Source organism: Papaver somniferum, chromosome 1 (assembly GCF_003573695.1).
Source record: "Papaver somniferum cultivar HN1 chromosome 1, ASM357369v1, whole genome shotgun sequence".
NCBI lineage: Eukaryota > Viridiplantae > Streptophyta > Magnoliopsida > Ranunculales > Papaveraceae > Papaver > Papaver somniferum.
In genome coordinates, this window is record NC_039358.1 from 196,784,868 (window position 1) to 196,797,682 (window position 12,815).

Genomic DNA, 12,815 nt, shown 5'->3' on the forward strand with positions numbered 1-12,815 from the left:
CCAACCAGGTAGGGGTAAGCTTCATTGAAGGGGCAGTCAGGGGGAATATTAGGACGACACCCTCCATTAGGGAGCTGAACTGTGTCAAAAGACGCATATATCATGAGTGTTTTTACTCATGGGGGTAATAAGACTTATCGTATTTGCGCGTTAATACATCCTTAATAGGAAATAGTACAAGAAGATGATAAGGCGAGATCAATGGGTCATTACATGAAAATGTAAAGACCGCCTGCGATTTCGCCGCACCATAGTAAAATAATATATTAGGCAAAATAAGACCTTTACATAGGGAGTCTCAGTAAGACCTCATGAGAAAAATAAAATCGAAAAATATTGTTTTGCAGGAAATAAAGAAAGAGCAACTGACATACGGGCATTACAACAAAACGAAAGGCAAAGGGTATCTCTCACAAGGAGAATAATAAGAGGCAAGTATGGTAATAACAAAAAGAAGGTATTATTCTCCTTGTTCAAGAAAATCTTGCATAAAAGTAACAGAGCTAATAAGATACACTACATAGTCAAGAATAAATATCCAAAGTTAAAATACATCCAAACGCACAAGAAAGTGAAGAAAGAAAAAAGCTAAGCATCATTTGGAGAGATGTTCGCTTCAGCAACAACCTCAGAATTGGGATCAACATCAGAACTTGGGCCTTTAGGGAGATCGACACCAAACCCATCCTCTTCAAGATGACCTTTCCCATGAAGAGTTTCTTCGCATTTTTTCTCTCCACTTTCATCATCATCGCTCACATAGTAGTAATCGCTATCAGGCTCAGGAAGTTCCTCATCTGCATCCACATCAAGAGGTTTCACATCTACTGGAGGAATTTAATTATCGAGGTAACCTCGGTTTGCGATAATCTGGGCCTTAATATGAGCTTCTCGCGCAATACCCTTCTTGGTGTTCTCTATGGAAACTTCCATGAAATTTTCAAGATACGAACATCTCATATTCGCTCTATCTCGGGAAGAGGCGAGTAAGACTGAAAGTTTCCCGCGCGTTTTGTTGGCCTTAGTCAGATCAGACCTCAATTTGGAGATGGTAGACTGGTGCATTCTTTTAGATTCTGCAAAAAAAGAAGACATCTAATTATTATCGGAGCGAAACTTTCGCAGACACAAGATGGGAAGAATTAGAAAAAGCAAGTAAACTGAGGCAGACAACTTAATGTGGATACCTTCCCTTTGGGAGATGAGGTATTGAGTTAGGGCGAGACCACTAATTTTCATATTTTTCATAACCATATCAAAATCATCACCGATCAAACCGTGAAGACGAGAGAGAATTTTTTTTTCATCTTGAGAAAGAGAAGACTTTTCCTTCGCAACAATATCGTGATACCCCTTTAGTTGTGTATATTCTTCTCGAAGTACATTCATCTTCACATCTAAATTTATCTTGCTCTGAATAATCTTCTCCTTCTCCAAAGTTAATTACTTCGTATGCTCATCATGCTGATTTATTAGCATGCAAAGGGATTCTTCTTGATCGTCACAAACCTTCTGGAGAATAAGATATTGACGCGAAAACATCGCCTCTTTCTTCAAAGAAGACCGCCTCTGTGCGGCCAAAACCTGATTCTCATCTGATAATGTTTGATATCTTAAATTAGCAACTATACAACATTCCATAGAGATAGGATACTTGGGAGTCCAGAAATTCATTCTGATTAGATAAGCAAAGGTTCTTATTTTTTGGATTCTCAATCTGATCAAGCGAATACGAATGATTATTAACTAATTGATCTATTTGATTATGCAATTTCTCATTGTTCACACGAGCATCCTCAGCAGCATATTGATAATTAAATCTCTCCATAACATGCGTCTGATTTAAGTCTTAACAAACACACGAAGACACTCAAGATATGAATACAAGCATCTCTTAAACAGTTGATAAGGTAGACAAAGAAGGGATAAAAACAAAAAGTACAAGCTCATCTTAAGTAATTGACAAGATAGAGGTAAACATACCTCTAAGTTCTTGATTCTTGTTGCGAAGATTTTCGCAATCAAGGGTTGCAGTTTGGAGTTCACGTTCTAATTCACCAAGACCCTCCTTTAATTTGGTGTTCTGGTGAGAAAGTTCTAGAATGGTATTGGAAGATTCAGAAAATCCTTCAGTTTGGACTATGCGGCGACGAGATTCCTAAAAAATAAATAAAGACAAGAGTGAAAATATGATAAAGTAGAACGAATAGAAATTCATAAGCAAAAGAGTATATACCAAGAGGTCGAGAGCAAGATGGACGCTTGGATCAAGCTGCGAGAAGATCTCATTCCTAGTTGGTATGTTTGGTGGGGAATCGCATAACAGCTTGGATTAAGCATCACAAATGTGAAGCTTGACAGGATCATTAATAGATAAGTGAGTAGCGCTGATGATATCTGACAAAGTGTGAGTAGCAGAGTTTACTCCCTCCAAGACCTCCTTATCAGCAGAGGCAACCTCCAAAGTGGGAGAAATAACCTTAGAAGAAGAAGGAGCAGATGCAAAAGAGGCAATATCCTTTAAAACGAGAATGGTAATATTCTTCGTGGATGCGAGAATATTCGCTGACAAAGGGACATGCACAAAAGTAGAATATAGTCTTATCCACCACTGGTGCGGATACATTCTCAGAAGAAAAGGTAGTAGCATCGTCAACCAAGGTAGCTTCCTTGAGAGCGAGAGTTTTCTTTGGAGGAGTGGACACAACCAAAGGAACTGAGGAAACAACATCATTACAAGGGTTAGCATCTATCAAAAGTGCGGAAATATTCACGTCTGCTTGAGTGATGACATCTCTCGCAGGGATACTAACAACATCATCAAAAAGAACCCGCTGTTGAGAATGTGGTTGATAGTCGAGGTCAGGAATGGAAAGAGAAGTGTTGACTGTGGGAGCTTTGCGAACCCTATTAACTTTCTTCTTCTCGCGAACAATCTCGCACTCGGTATCCTTGGCAGAACAATGCAGATTAGAAACAGAGGCAACAATATTGTTTAAAAGAAAAGAAGATATTTCTTACTACCTTTTCATGCGAAGTCTTCCACTTGAGAGCTTCATCATTTTTAGAACCAAAAACAGATCTAGGGTTTGCAACTGTAACACGAAGACTACCAGTGGAGGAGGAACTTTTGATGCAATAATCGGTATAGGAATGAGAAGAACAATGACAGTCGAAAATTTAAAAGAAAGAAAAACAAAATAGCAGTGTTAGCAGAGTACACGACCCTTGAACGAGAATCCATAAAATCATAGAAGGACAATCTTTAAGAAGGAAGACTTCGGGAAGATGAAGATAAGAACTGGTAGGGAAAACGAAGATGAAATTTTACAGAGAAGATAGAGATCAAATAAAGGAAAGAAAAAATTATCTCTCCTCACCCCCGCCGTTAACTAGAGAAGAGAGGGAACCGGTTAACTCGAGACGTGTCGGTTAAAAGGGGAAAAGTCAATACGTGTAGACGGTTAATCTTAAATCACGGAAGTTTGTCGGCTGAAGAGAATACGAAGAGATGAACTGGTGCGGCAGAATAGAAAAAAGTAGATTCTCATACCGCTCTCTATAACAAAAGAACGATATGAGAAGAGGCAAAATGTAGGTACAAAATATCGCACACCTATTATGTATGCGAGATAACTCCATGGGTGGAAAGCGAACATAACCGCGTATATCATATCTAGAATGACGCATCAGATGACGTCACCTAAATCACAAGTGAAGTGTGAAGAGTCGTGCGGTAATAAAGAAACCGTGCGTCAATGATAAAGCCTGCGCAACATTGACGCACGTCAGATCCGAAATTAGGGGCTTTATTAGCTGTCCTCCACTATGTAAACTCCTATATAAGGAGCCGAGCGACTTTGTATTGGGGAAAGATAGACAAGATATTTAGGACAGAGAAATATTATTTGCTTCCCAAGTTAGGCTTTTCTCATAACTTTGTATCTGAATTGAAGATTTTAATGAAAGTTCTTATGATGATTATTTAGATTGTTCTATAGATTTTACTAAGGGTGTGGTTGTAGGATTCCTGCAACTACAACGAGATAAATAAAAAATAAATAAAATAAGATCATCAAAAAAAGTGCAAGATCAAGTAAGAGAAACTAATAAAACAAAATCAAAATAAAGCAAAGAAAATGAACAACCATAGTCTTTGTTAGTTAGTAATTGCAAAACCGTCGCCTACAAAACCCAATAACGTTGCAATAAGTAGCAAATAAGAAACTCCAAACCAAAATAAATAGGAAACGAACAAACCTTAAAATCACGTCTAGTTTATGCTCTAACCTCTAGCACATCCATGTCTTGCGAATCTATTCTTATCTGTGATATGAAAAAATCAAAAAGGAATTTGATTTTGGATTCAAAAATAGAGAGATTGAATCCAGGATATTGAATATATTTTTCATATACTCTAATATATTTGTCTTTTTTGGCAAAAATCGTACCTAAAAAAACAAAACAAACAATAATTAGATCAAAATCAATTATGAAGAAATCTTGATATGAATAAAGAGGAAGAAAGAGAGGCGGCAGAGAGAAATTGCGGCAATCAAAAGGAATTAGGTTAATAATAAGGTTTTATACGATATTTATGGGTATGAAAAAGAGAGAGAAATAGGGGGAAAATACAAAAAAATTGGTTGTGTAAAAAAACGAATAATTCTTATTGGTGGAAATATTTTCCGATGGGACCTAAAATCATATTATTAACAGTCTTGCTAGACCCATCGAAGAATTTGCACCGTCAATGCACGAGGGAAATCGCACAGACTCATGATAACGTTCGGTGCATTGGGATAGGGATGGGGCATAAATAAGCCCACCCATCCTCTCACATCCTCTCACACGGTGAGAGTGCGGTGCAATTCTTCAGTGAGTAAATAATTTTCGCATTATTAATTAATTGAAACATAAATTTAGGCAGTAAATAATAATACAACTCCGCCATTATTAAAATAAACACAACTCAATACAAGTAATTTCCATATTACAAGTTTATTGGCACACCACACACTTGCTGCTATAGTATTATATACTATATTAATAGTAACCCAACTTGAGAATGTTTGGGTTAAATTCAGTAGATAGTTTATCCTTAGGGAGGTAGAATTGAATTGTCTGGATAATAGTCTTTAAGGACGACAGAAATACTATTATGCCTCCAACGATTACTGCAATAGTCACCCATGGATTACTGAAATATTTCCGTTTGAGATGCGCTTTCCAAAAGTTCCAACGGCTGTTGTAATGTTTGTTTACTCTATCGAATGTTCCAAGATAATAGAATGGTGTTCCCAAAACTATCTCTCTATGAAGCCTGCTAAACATATCAGCGACTTCTTGGAAGCGACCTAGATTGTTTGTAACGATACCCTGATTGCTTAGGAACTCAACGTCTTTCTCGGTGACTATGAGCCTATCCATGAATAAAGCATAAGAAGTCACGTATTCAGTATATCGATCGGAGAATTGTTCATTTGCAATGAGGTTTCTAAGCAGAGGATCAATGCGGGCAGTGATCCCAACAGGTGGAATTGTCAAAACTCCATCGTTGAAGCTGATGTCGAGGAAACTAGCTTCCGTAGAACCCTTAACGATTTTGATTCCTGCAAGGTTCAACTGTGTCGCACTAGCCATGTACATTCTTGATGTATGGAGCGTCTTTGGTTTAGGTAAGAATATCTTGACTAAAAACTTAAAAGGTACTCGTAAAGCACGTCTCAGCAGTGGCAGTGGTGGAGGGGCCTCGGCATCTTTGTTATCGGTAAGAGGATGAAATGTCCGTGCTAACTGATCGAGTAAATGCTTATAAGGGATGTCTTCATGCTTATCTGCTTCTTTCATGTTCTCGAGAACAGTTTTATCTCTTGGGAAGTGGATATAATTTTTGAAGAAACCATAAGCAAGATAACCAATGGTTTTAGAATTTTGCTGTTCCTCCGATGCGGTTAATTTATACAGGCTTTCGAGAACAAACATAGGAATCTGGTTTTCAAGGAGTAGCAAATCCCATGTAAGATTTTGTCTGCCCCATGGATTATGAGCTAAAGGATCCTCGTCCGGTGGTGGTTGTTCAACTCCGAAATGCTGGAAAAGCCCGACGATGAACAAACCATCAATCACCATCATTTCTACCAATTCCTTGCTTTCAAGATGTATAGGTTCTGCGTAACAGTCTCTAATTCTTTTTTCAAGCTTCTCAATAGACTCCACACACTTATGCAGTAACGCTGTTGTCGAGTTGATATCATTCTTTCCCCTTTGAGTTAGAGCCTCGCTCATATAATACAGCTTACAGTCTTGTGTTTCTTTTAGATTTTCATCTCCGTAGTGGATCGGTCCAATTGATACAACCGCAGGTTTGTATACACTAGGACTGCTCACTTCCTGCAACTTCTCATGCACTTTGTAGATGCATACTTGGGATCCCCAAGGGCGCGTAGGTGCTTTTAACTTCGGAAGTTTGGCTATCAAGTCGTCAACTACTAACGAGACGTCGTTACCTGCCATTGGTACCTACAACCACAGTAGATGAAACTAATTAGTAGCAATATGAATCTGACTATTCTGAATTTATCTCTTCTTACTCAGTCGCGTAAAACCATCATCAACCCCTGAGAACTAAGAGCAGATGCAAGGGCACTGCATGGATTACATGCACCTAGTATTAAAAAAACACAAGTAGATTAAGAGTAAAAAGATAATAACTTGGAGAAAAGAGAGTTGACCTGAGAAGAAAAAGAATTGCTTCTGATCTTCGAAAAACAATTTGATACTTGATCAGATCATATATGGATGTCCAAGCATACAATTTGAAAGGTCTCTATATATACTAATAGGTAGGAAGACCTACAAGCTATAATTCTCATCATCTTTGAATTTTAAAATATTTCTTTTTCTTTTTATATAATTAGTTTTTCATTAGTTTTTCATAAAGAAAATGACCTTGTGGATACGTTGGTCTATAGAAGTGAAGAACTTCAGTTAGCTAGTTGAGTGAACTTTTATGATGATGCCACAACGTTCTTAACAACCTGTTTTCTTTCCATCTTTCACCTAAACCTTAAACCTTGACCACGTCCCCAGCATTATAGAAGGTTCGTTCTGAATGAAGGTCCAAAAAACAACCAATTGGGAAAGTGTAAATACCTTTTGAAGAATGGTGGGACTACTAAGGGGGTGAGCTAGAATTTTATGTTAGAACAAATTTTAATGATGGAAACTTATCCAAGTTATGTATACAAGGTGCAAGTGGTCATCTCAATCAGAGCTCATCCTAAAAATTTCCGAGTAATCCTAGTAAACTCCGAGATGAACATGGACAGAACCAGGTTTGGGTAGGTGGAATTGAACAGTTTTTTATTACTTTTTGTACTTTAGTTGAATGAACTCTTTGTGATGATCATAACATTCTTAACAACCTGTTTTCTCTCCATCTTTCACCTAAAGTAAAACCTTGACCACCAAGTCAAAAAAAATTATCTACATTGTGTTGGATTTTTTTATATACAAAATCTAAAATGAACATTGTGTCGGATTTTTGTGCTTGGCAAAAAAAAAAAAAAAGTATGCGTGCAAATAGTTATCTCAATTAAAGCTCATATTTCCTGAAAAACTCCCCATAATTTCCACAATAGGGACTAGGTTTAGGCGGATAGAACCTTGGAATTAGTTTCCTTTATCATGTAACTGGCTCCAAAATATAATATGTATATAGTTTACAACATAATTTACTTTTACTCATTGTTTGTTTGTTCTCTCACTGTGGATATATAGTTTTCATCTGCTTTGTTTTGTTTTCCCGCATGTTTTAAAGCTAGCTTGATGTAGTAAGCCGGAAAAGCTTACAAGAGTGAAACTATGGACACAATATTCGCATACCTTGTTGTCCTTGTACATATACATCATGGGATGTGAAATAGGACTGTGTTTGGAAATTTGATTGATTTAGTTATCTTGTGAAGATTATGAATTTCTTTTTTAAAGATTTCTTCTAGGAAATTAAACTTGTTAATTCGTGTATTGGTATATTTCTCTTGTATCTAGATTATTAAACTTGTTAATTCGTGTATTGGTATATTTCGATTTAGTTATCTTGTGAAGATTGTGAATTTCTTTTTTAAAGATTTCTTCTAGGAAATTAAACTTGTTAATTCGTGTATTGGTATATTTCTCTTGTATCTAGATTATTAAACTTGTTAATTCGTTTCTCTTGTATCTAGATTTTGAACTAAATTGGATCCTTGTATTTGTTAGGAATCCTCAGGCCTAACTAACCTCGAAAACCGGCTTGTAAGATTAGGGTTGCTCAAGGATTATTAAGCATGGGATTTGGGTTGTCCTAGGCGATGTGGTACTATTTAACACCCACCTCAACGACTAGGGCTACACTGATGGAGTGGCACGGAAGCCACGGACGCACACTGGCGGGGATACTGAGTGGTACGGAAACCACGGACGCACACTGACGGGGATACTGAGTGGTACAGAAATCACGGGCACACGATGATGGACACGAGTAGCGTTGAGTGGGGTCTGACTCTGATAGCATGTTAGGAATCCTCGGACCTAACTAACCTCGAAAATCGGCTTGGAAGGTTAGGATTGTCCAAGACTTATTAAGCATGGGACCTTGGTTGCCCTAGGCGATGTGGTACTATTTAACAATATTTTTACCATTTAGCTTGTTAAGCTTGAGAAAACATATACTATATTATGCTTTGACATCCTTGTATATATAAACATTTAAGTTTGAATTAACTATGAAAATCAATGTGGCAATATTCCAAAAACATGCTACAAATATTTATGGAATGGGATTAATTGTATTTGCCATACAGGGAAATGCAGTGGAGCCAGAGGAGCAAAGCTCGGCCAAAGCTCCAATGGTAAAGTTAAACAAAGGGCTGCCTTGGATGCTTACATATGGGCAGTGGAATTAGGATGCAGAATGGATTTTGAATCAAATTCTTGTCAAATAATAAAGCTTATCAGAAGTATGCATGCCGAGAAGATAGGAGCTCGTTTCACTATGGATCACGACGGAAAGGAAGTTGTAGAAAGTGGTACTTGGAGCACAACAAAAATAGAGATAATCGCCTACCAGTCAATTTAGCTACATATAACTCTGACTGTGATTTTGATGGGTCTTGGAACCAAAACACTATTAACAACATTATTCCTATTATCTCAGGCAATTGCTTCCGTGTACTGTTAGAATACGCACTAGTAATCATGTTGTTTCAGACTTGGATGGTTTGGATGCAAACCTGGTGGAAATTGCCAGTTTGCGCAGCAGCACCAGATTTCAACAATTTTTAACAGTTTGAGGACTGCTTTCTTTTCCTCTTTTATCCATAAAAAAAAAAGAATTAATATGCTTTGATATAACCTGGATCAATCGTATTATTCTAGACGGATGTCTAGAATGTTCCCTAATGAGTTGGATGAGGATGAAGTATTTGAAATCAAATAGATAAGGATGGTTCCGGATGCGATTTTGAAAATACGCTAGCCATACGGACCCGTTAGATTAACTATATTTAAATAAAACAAAGTCAGTGGGTTATAAATTCCGTTACTCACTTGAATTCCATCGTATAAAGGTAGGTGTGGATGGAAATGGTGATGAAGATTAGTTGAAAGACGTTCATACTTTTACCTCACAAGATAATGATCTCAAAAAAGTGAGCTTTCAGAAGATATGCGATTTTCCACGAGTCAGTTTGTTCGCTATTCAGGACATGCTTATATTGGATCACTTGCTCATATTTAATCATCTTACTCCACTTAGCATAGAGAAGCTCAGTTGCGTTCTATTGCTGTATCTATTTCTGAATACTGTATTCTTGGTTTGCTATGGGCTTTATATTATGATGATCTAGCTTGGTCTATGTATTAAATAATGTGATTCGAATTTTAATATGATTTTGTTTTGAATGTGTTTGGAATGGAATTTATACTCTCTAACTGATAGTTATAAATACCGCAAACCAAGAGGTAGGAAAAACCTTATGCAGTTGATGTTATTATTGTGTACACATAGGCTTTGTCATGCATTTAATTAGGTGCTATTAAAACAGGTTCAAATATCATCTCCCATTACGGACTAGTTTGGTTTAGATGATGACCAAAAGAAAACATGAATACATTACATAAAGTTTATAGATGAACTTGAAAACTTCAGTTTCTTTCTTTCATGTATATGTATAATGAATTTTCACTATGAAATGAAATCATCAAACAACTCCTCCAAATGATCACTAGTCTCTCTATAAGTTGGTGGAAGAAGGTGGGACTCCTATGAAATGAAATGAAATCATCAAACAACTCCACCAAACATGGCCTAAGCAGCTTGGGACTGGAGTGAACTCGAGATCAAAACTAGAACTCAGAAAAGAAGAAATCACGTCTATATGATTCTTGTTTACTGAAACTCATATCTGTAGTAGTCACCCATGGATCAATGAAGTATTTCCGTTTAATAGCAGCTTTATAAAAGTTCCAACGGTCGTTATAATATTCGTTAACTCTATCAAAGGTTCCAAGATAATAGAATGGTGCTCCTAAAACTACCTCTCTATGAAGCCTACCAAAGAGATCAGCGATTTCTTCAAAGCGACCTAAATTATTTGTAATGATACCCCGACTGCTTAGGAACTCAACGTCTTTCGCAGTGACTACGAGCCTATCCATGAATAAAGCATAAGAAGTCACGTAAATAGTATACCGGTCGGAAAACTGCTCAGCCGCCATGAGATTTCTAAGCAGAGGTTCCGTGCGGCCAGAGATTATAACAGGTGGTATTGTCATAACTCCATCTTTGAAGCTGACATCAAGGAAACTACTTTCCGTCGAACCCTTAACAATCTTGATTCCTGCTATATTCAACTGTGTCGCACTAGGCATGTACAATCTTGATGTATGAACCGTGTTTGGTTTAGGTAAGAATAGCTCCGTTACGAACTTGGTAGTTACGCGTAAAGCATGTATCAGCCGCCGCAGTGGTGGACAGACCTCGCTATCTTCGTTATCCACAAGAGGATGAAATGTATTAGATAAGTGATCCAGTAAATGGTTATAGTGGACGCCTTCATGCAGATCTGTTTCTTTCATTTTACGGAGAACAATTTTATCTCTTGGGAAGCTGATATAATTTTTGAAGAAACCATAAGAAAGATAACCAATGGTTTTAAGCGATTGCTCTTCATCGGATGCTGTTAATTTGTATAGGCTTTCGAGAACAAACATAGGAATTTGATTTTCAATGAGTAGCAAATCCCAAATAAGATTTTGTGATTTCCATGGATTATGAGCTAAAGGATCATCATCCCTTAATGGTTCAACTCTATAATTCTGGAATAGCCCAACGATGAACAAACCATCAACCACCATCATCTCTATAAATTCCTTGCTTTCGAGAAGGATAGGTTCCGCGTAGCACTCTCTAATTTCTTTTTCAAGCTTCTTGATGGACTCAAAACACTTTCGCAATAACGCTGTTGCCGAGTTTGTATCTTTCTTTCCCCTTTGAGTTAGAACATCGCTAATATAATACAACTTTACTTCTTCTGTTCCCTTTAGCTTTGCATTTCCGTAGTGGATCGGTCCAATTGATACAACCGCTGGTACGTACACACTAGGACTGCTTACTGCATGCAACTTCTCATGCACTTTGTAGATGCATACTTGCGATCCCCAAAGACGCGTAGGTACTGCAACAAGTTTCCCTATCAAGTCGTCAACTACCAACGAAACGTCTTTACCTGCCATTGGTACCTACACAACCATAGTAGATGGAACTAATTAGAAATAGTATGAATCTGACTCATCTGAATTTGTTATCTCTTCTTGCTCAGTGTGCAGTACACACAATGTAATCATATATACTTCGCAACCTGACTCGGTCACCATTGGGATCAGACATTAAAGCTGACAAAGCCGGCTCTTAGAAAGCAGCCTTTTATGGTATAAACTCTAACTCGGGTGCGATACAACAGTTCCACAAAATACAAGTTAAAGAAATTGCGCAATACACATTTTTGAGTCACGTAAAACCATCATTAACTCCCGAGAGCTACTAACAATGGCACTGCGGCAAGGGTATGCACCTAGTATCTTAAGAACACAATCAGATTAAGATTAGAGATAATAACTTGGGGAGAAAAGCCAAGAGAGTTAGCCTGTACTATATTCTGATCTCCCTTGACGATTCGAAACTTGATCAGGTCAGGTATGGATGTGCAAAATTTTGATTTGAAACATCTTTGTTTATACTAATTGGTAGGAAGACCTACACGCTATAATTTTATCATCTTTTTTATTAAAAAGCAACGTATTTCTTTTTATAAAAAGAAAATGATCTTGTGGATGAGTTGGTTCTAGGAAGTGAAGAACTTCAGTTAGCTCTGTAATGTGGAATTATGGACAGAATAGTGCTTCATTTGAATGAATGTTTATGATTATGACCAAAACATGCTTAACAACCTGTTTTTTCTCCATCTGTCGACCAAACTAAAAACCTTGACCACCCAACCTATATATTCAGAAGGGTTAATTACAGTCCAAAAAACAACCAAAAGACCCCTGCACTGGGAATGGTGGATCCCAGCTTGTTGCTTCTTTGATGACCAAGAAAAGAATCATGTTCCTAAATGGAATGCATAACCTGATGTACTCTTCCTTCCTTCAGTATCTCCATCCCAATCACTATCTGTATAACCAACTAATTTAGGTTTTTCTGAAACTGAGTAAAAAATTCCAAAGCTAGTTGTTCCTCTGACATACTTTAAAATTCTTTTTGCATCTTG

The 12,815-nt window shown here is 37.3% G+C and overlaps 2 protein-coding genes across 4 annotated transcripts; both read right to left on the bottom strand.

The window, feature by feature from the left end:
• Nucleotides 1-4,930: 4,930 nt before the first annotated feature.
• LOC113311150 (UPF0481 protein At3g47200-like) lies at nt 4,931-6,804 on the bottom strand. The gene is made up of 2 exons (XM_026560005.1): nt 6,735-6,804; nt 4,931-6,522 (listed from the first exon to the last, which is right to left on the bottom strand). Exon 2 carries the CDS (start codon nt 6,514-6,516, stop codon nt 5,047-5,049), a length of 1,470 nt encoding a protein of 489 aa, XP_026415790.1. The 5' UTR covers nt 6,517-6,522; nt 6,735-6,804; the 3' UTR covers nt 4,931-5,046.
• A 3,243-nt stretch (nt 6,805-10,047) lies between these two features.
• On the bottom strand, nt 10,048-12,292 carry LOC113311159 (UPF0481 protein At3g47200-like). Of its 3 annotated transcripts, none has more exons than XM_026560018.1 (2): nt 12,162-12,292; nt 10,048-11,784 (listed from the first exon to the last, which is right to left on the bottom strand). In XM_026560018.1, exon 2 carries the CDS (start codon nt 11,776-11,778, stop codon nt 10,390-10,392), a length of 1,389 nt encoding a protein of 462 aa, XP_026415803.1. In that variant the 5' UTR covers nt 11,779-11,784; nt 12,162-12,292; the 3' UTR covers nt 10,048-10,389. The 3 variants fall into 3 exon arrangements, with proteins under 3 accessions (XP_026415803.1, XP_026415810.1, XP_026415798.1); XM_026560025.1 differs by lacking the exon at nt 12,162-12,292 and adding an exon at nt 11,904-12,154; XM_026560013.1 differs by lacking the exon at nt 12,162-12,292 and adding an exon at nt 11,879-12,154.
• Between the last annotated feature and the right edge of the window lie 523 nt (nt 12,293-12,815).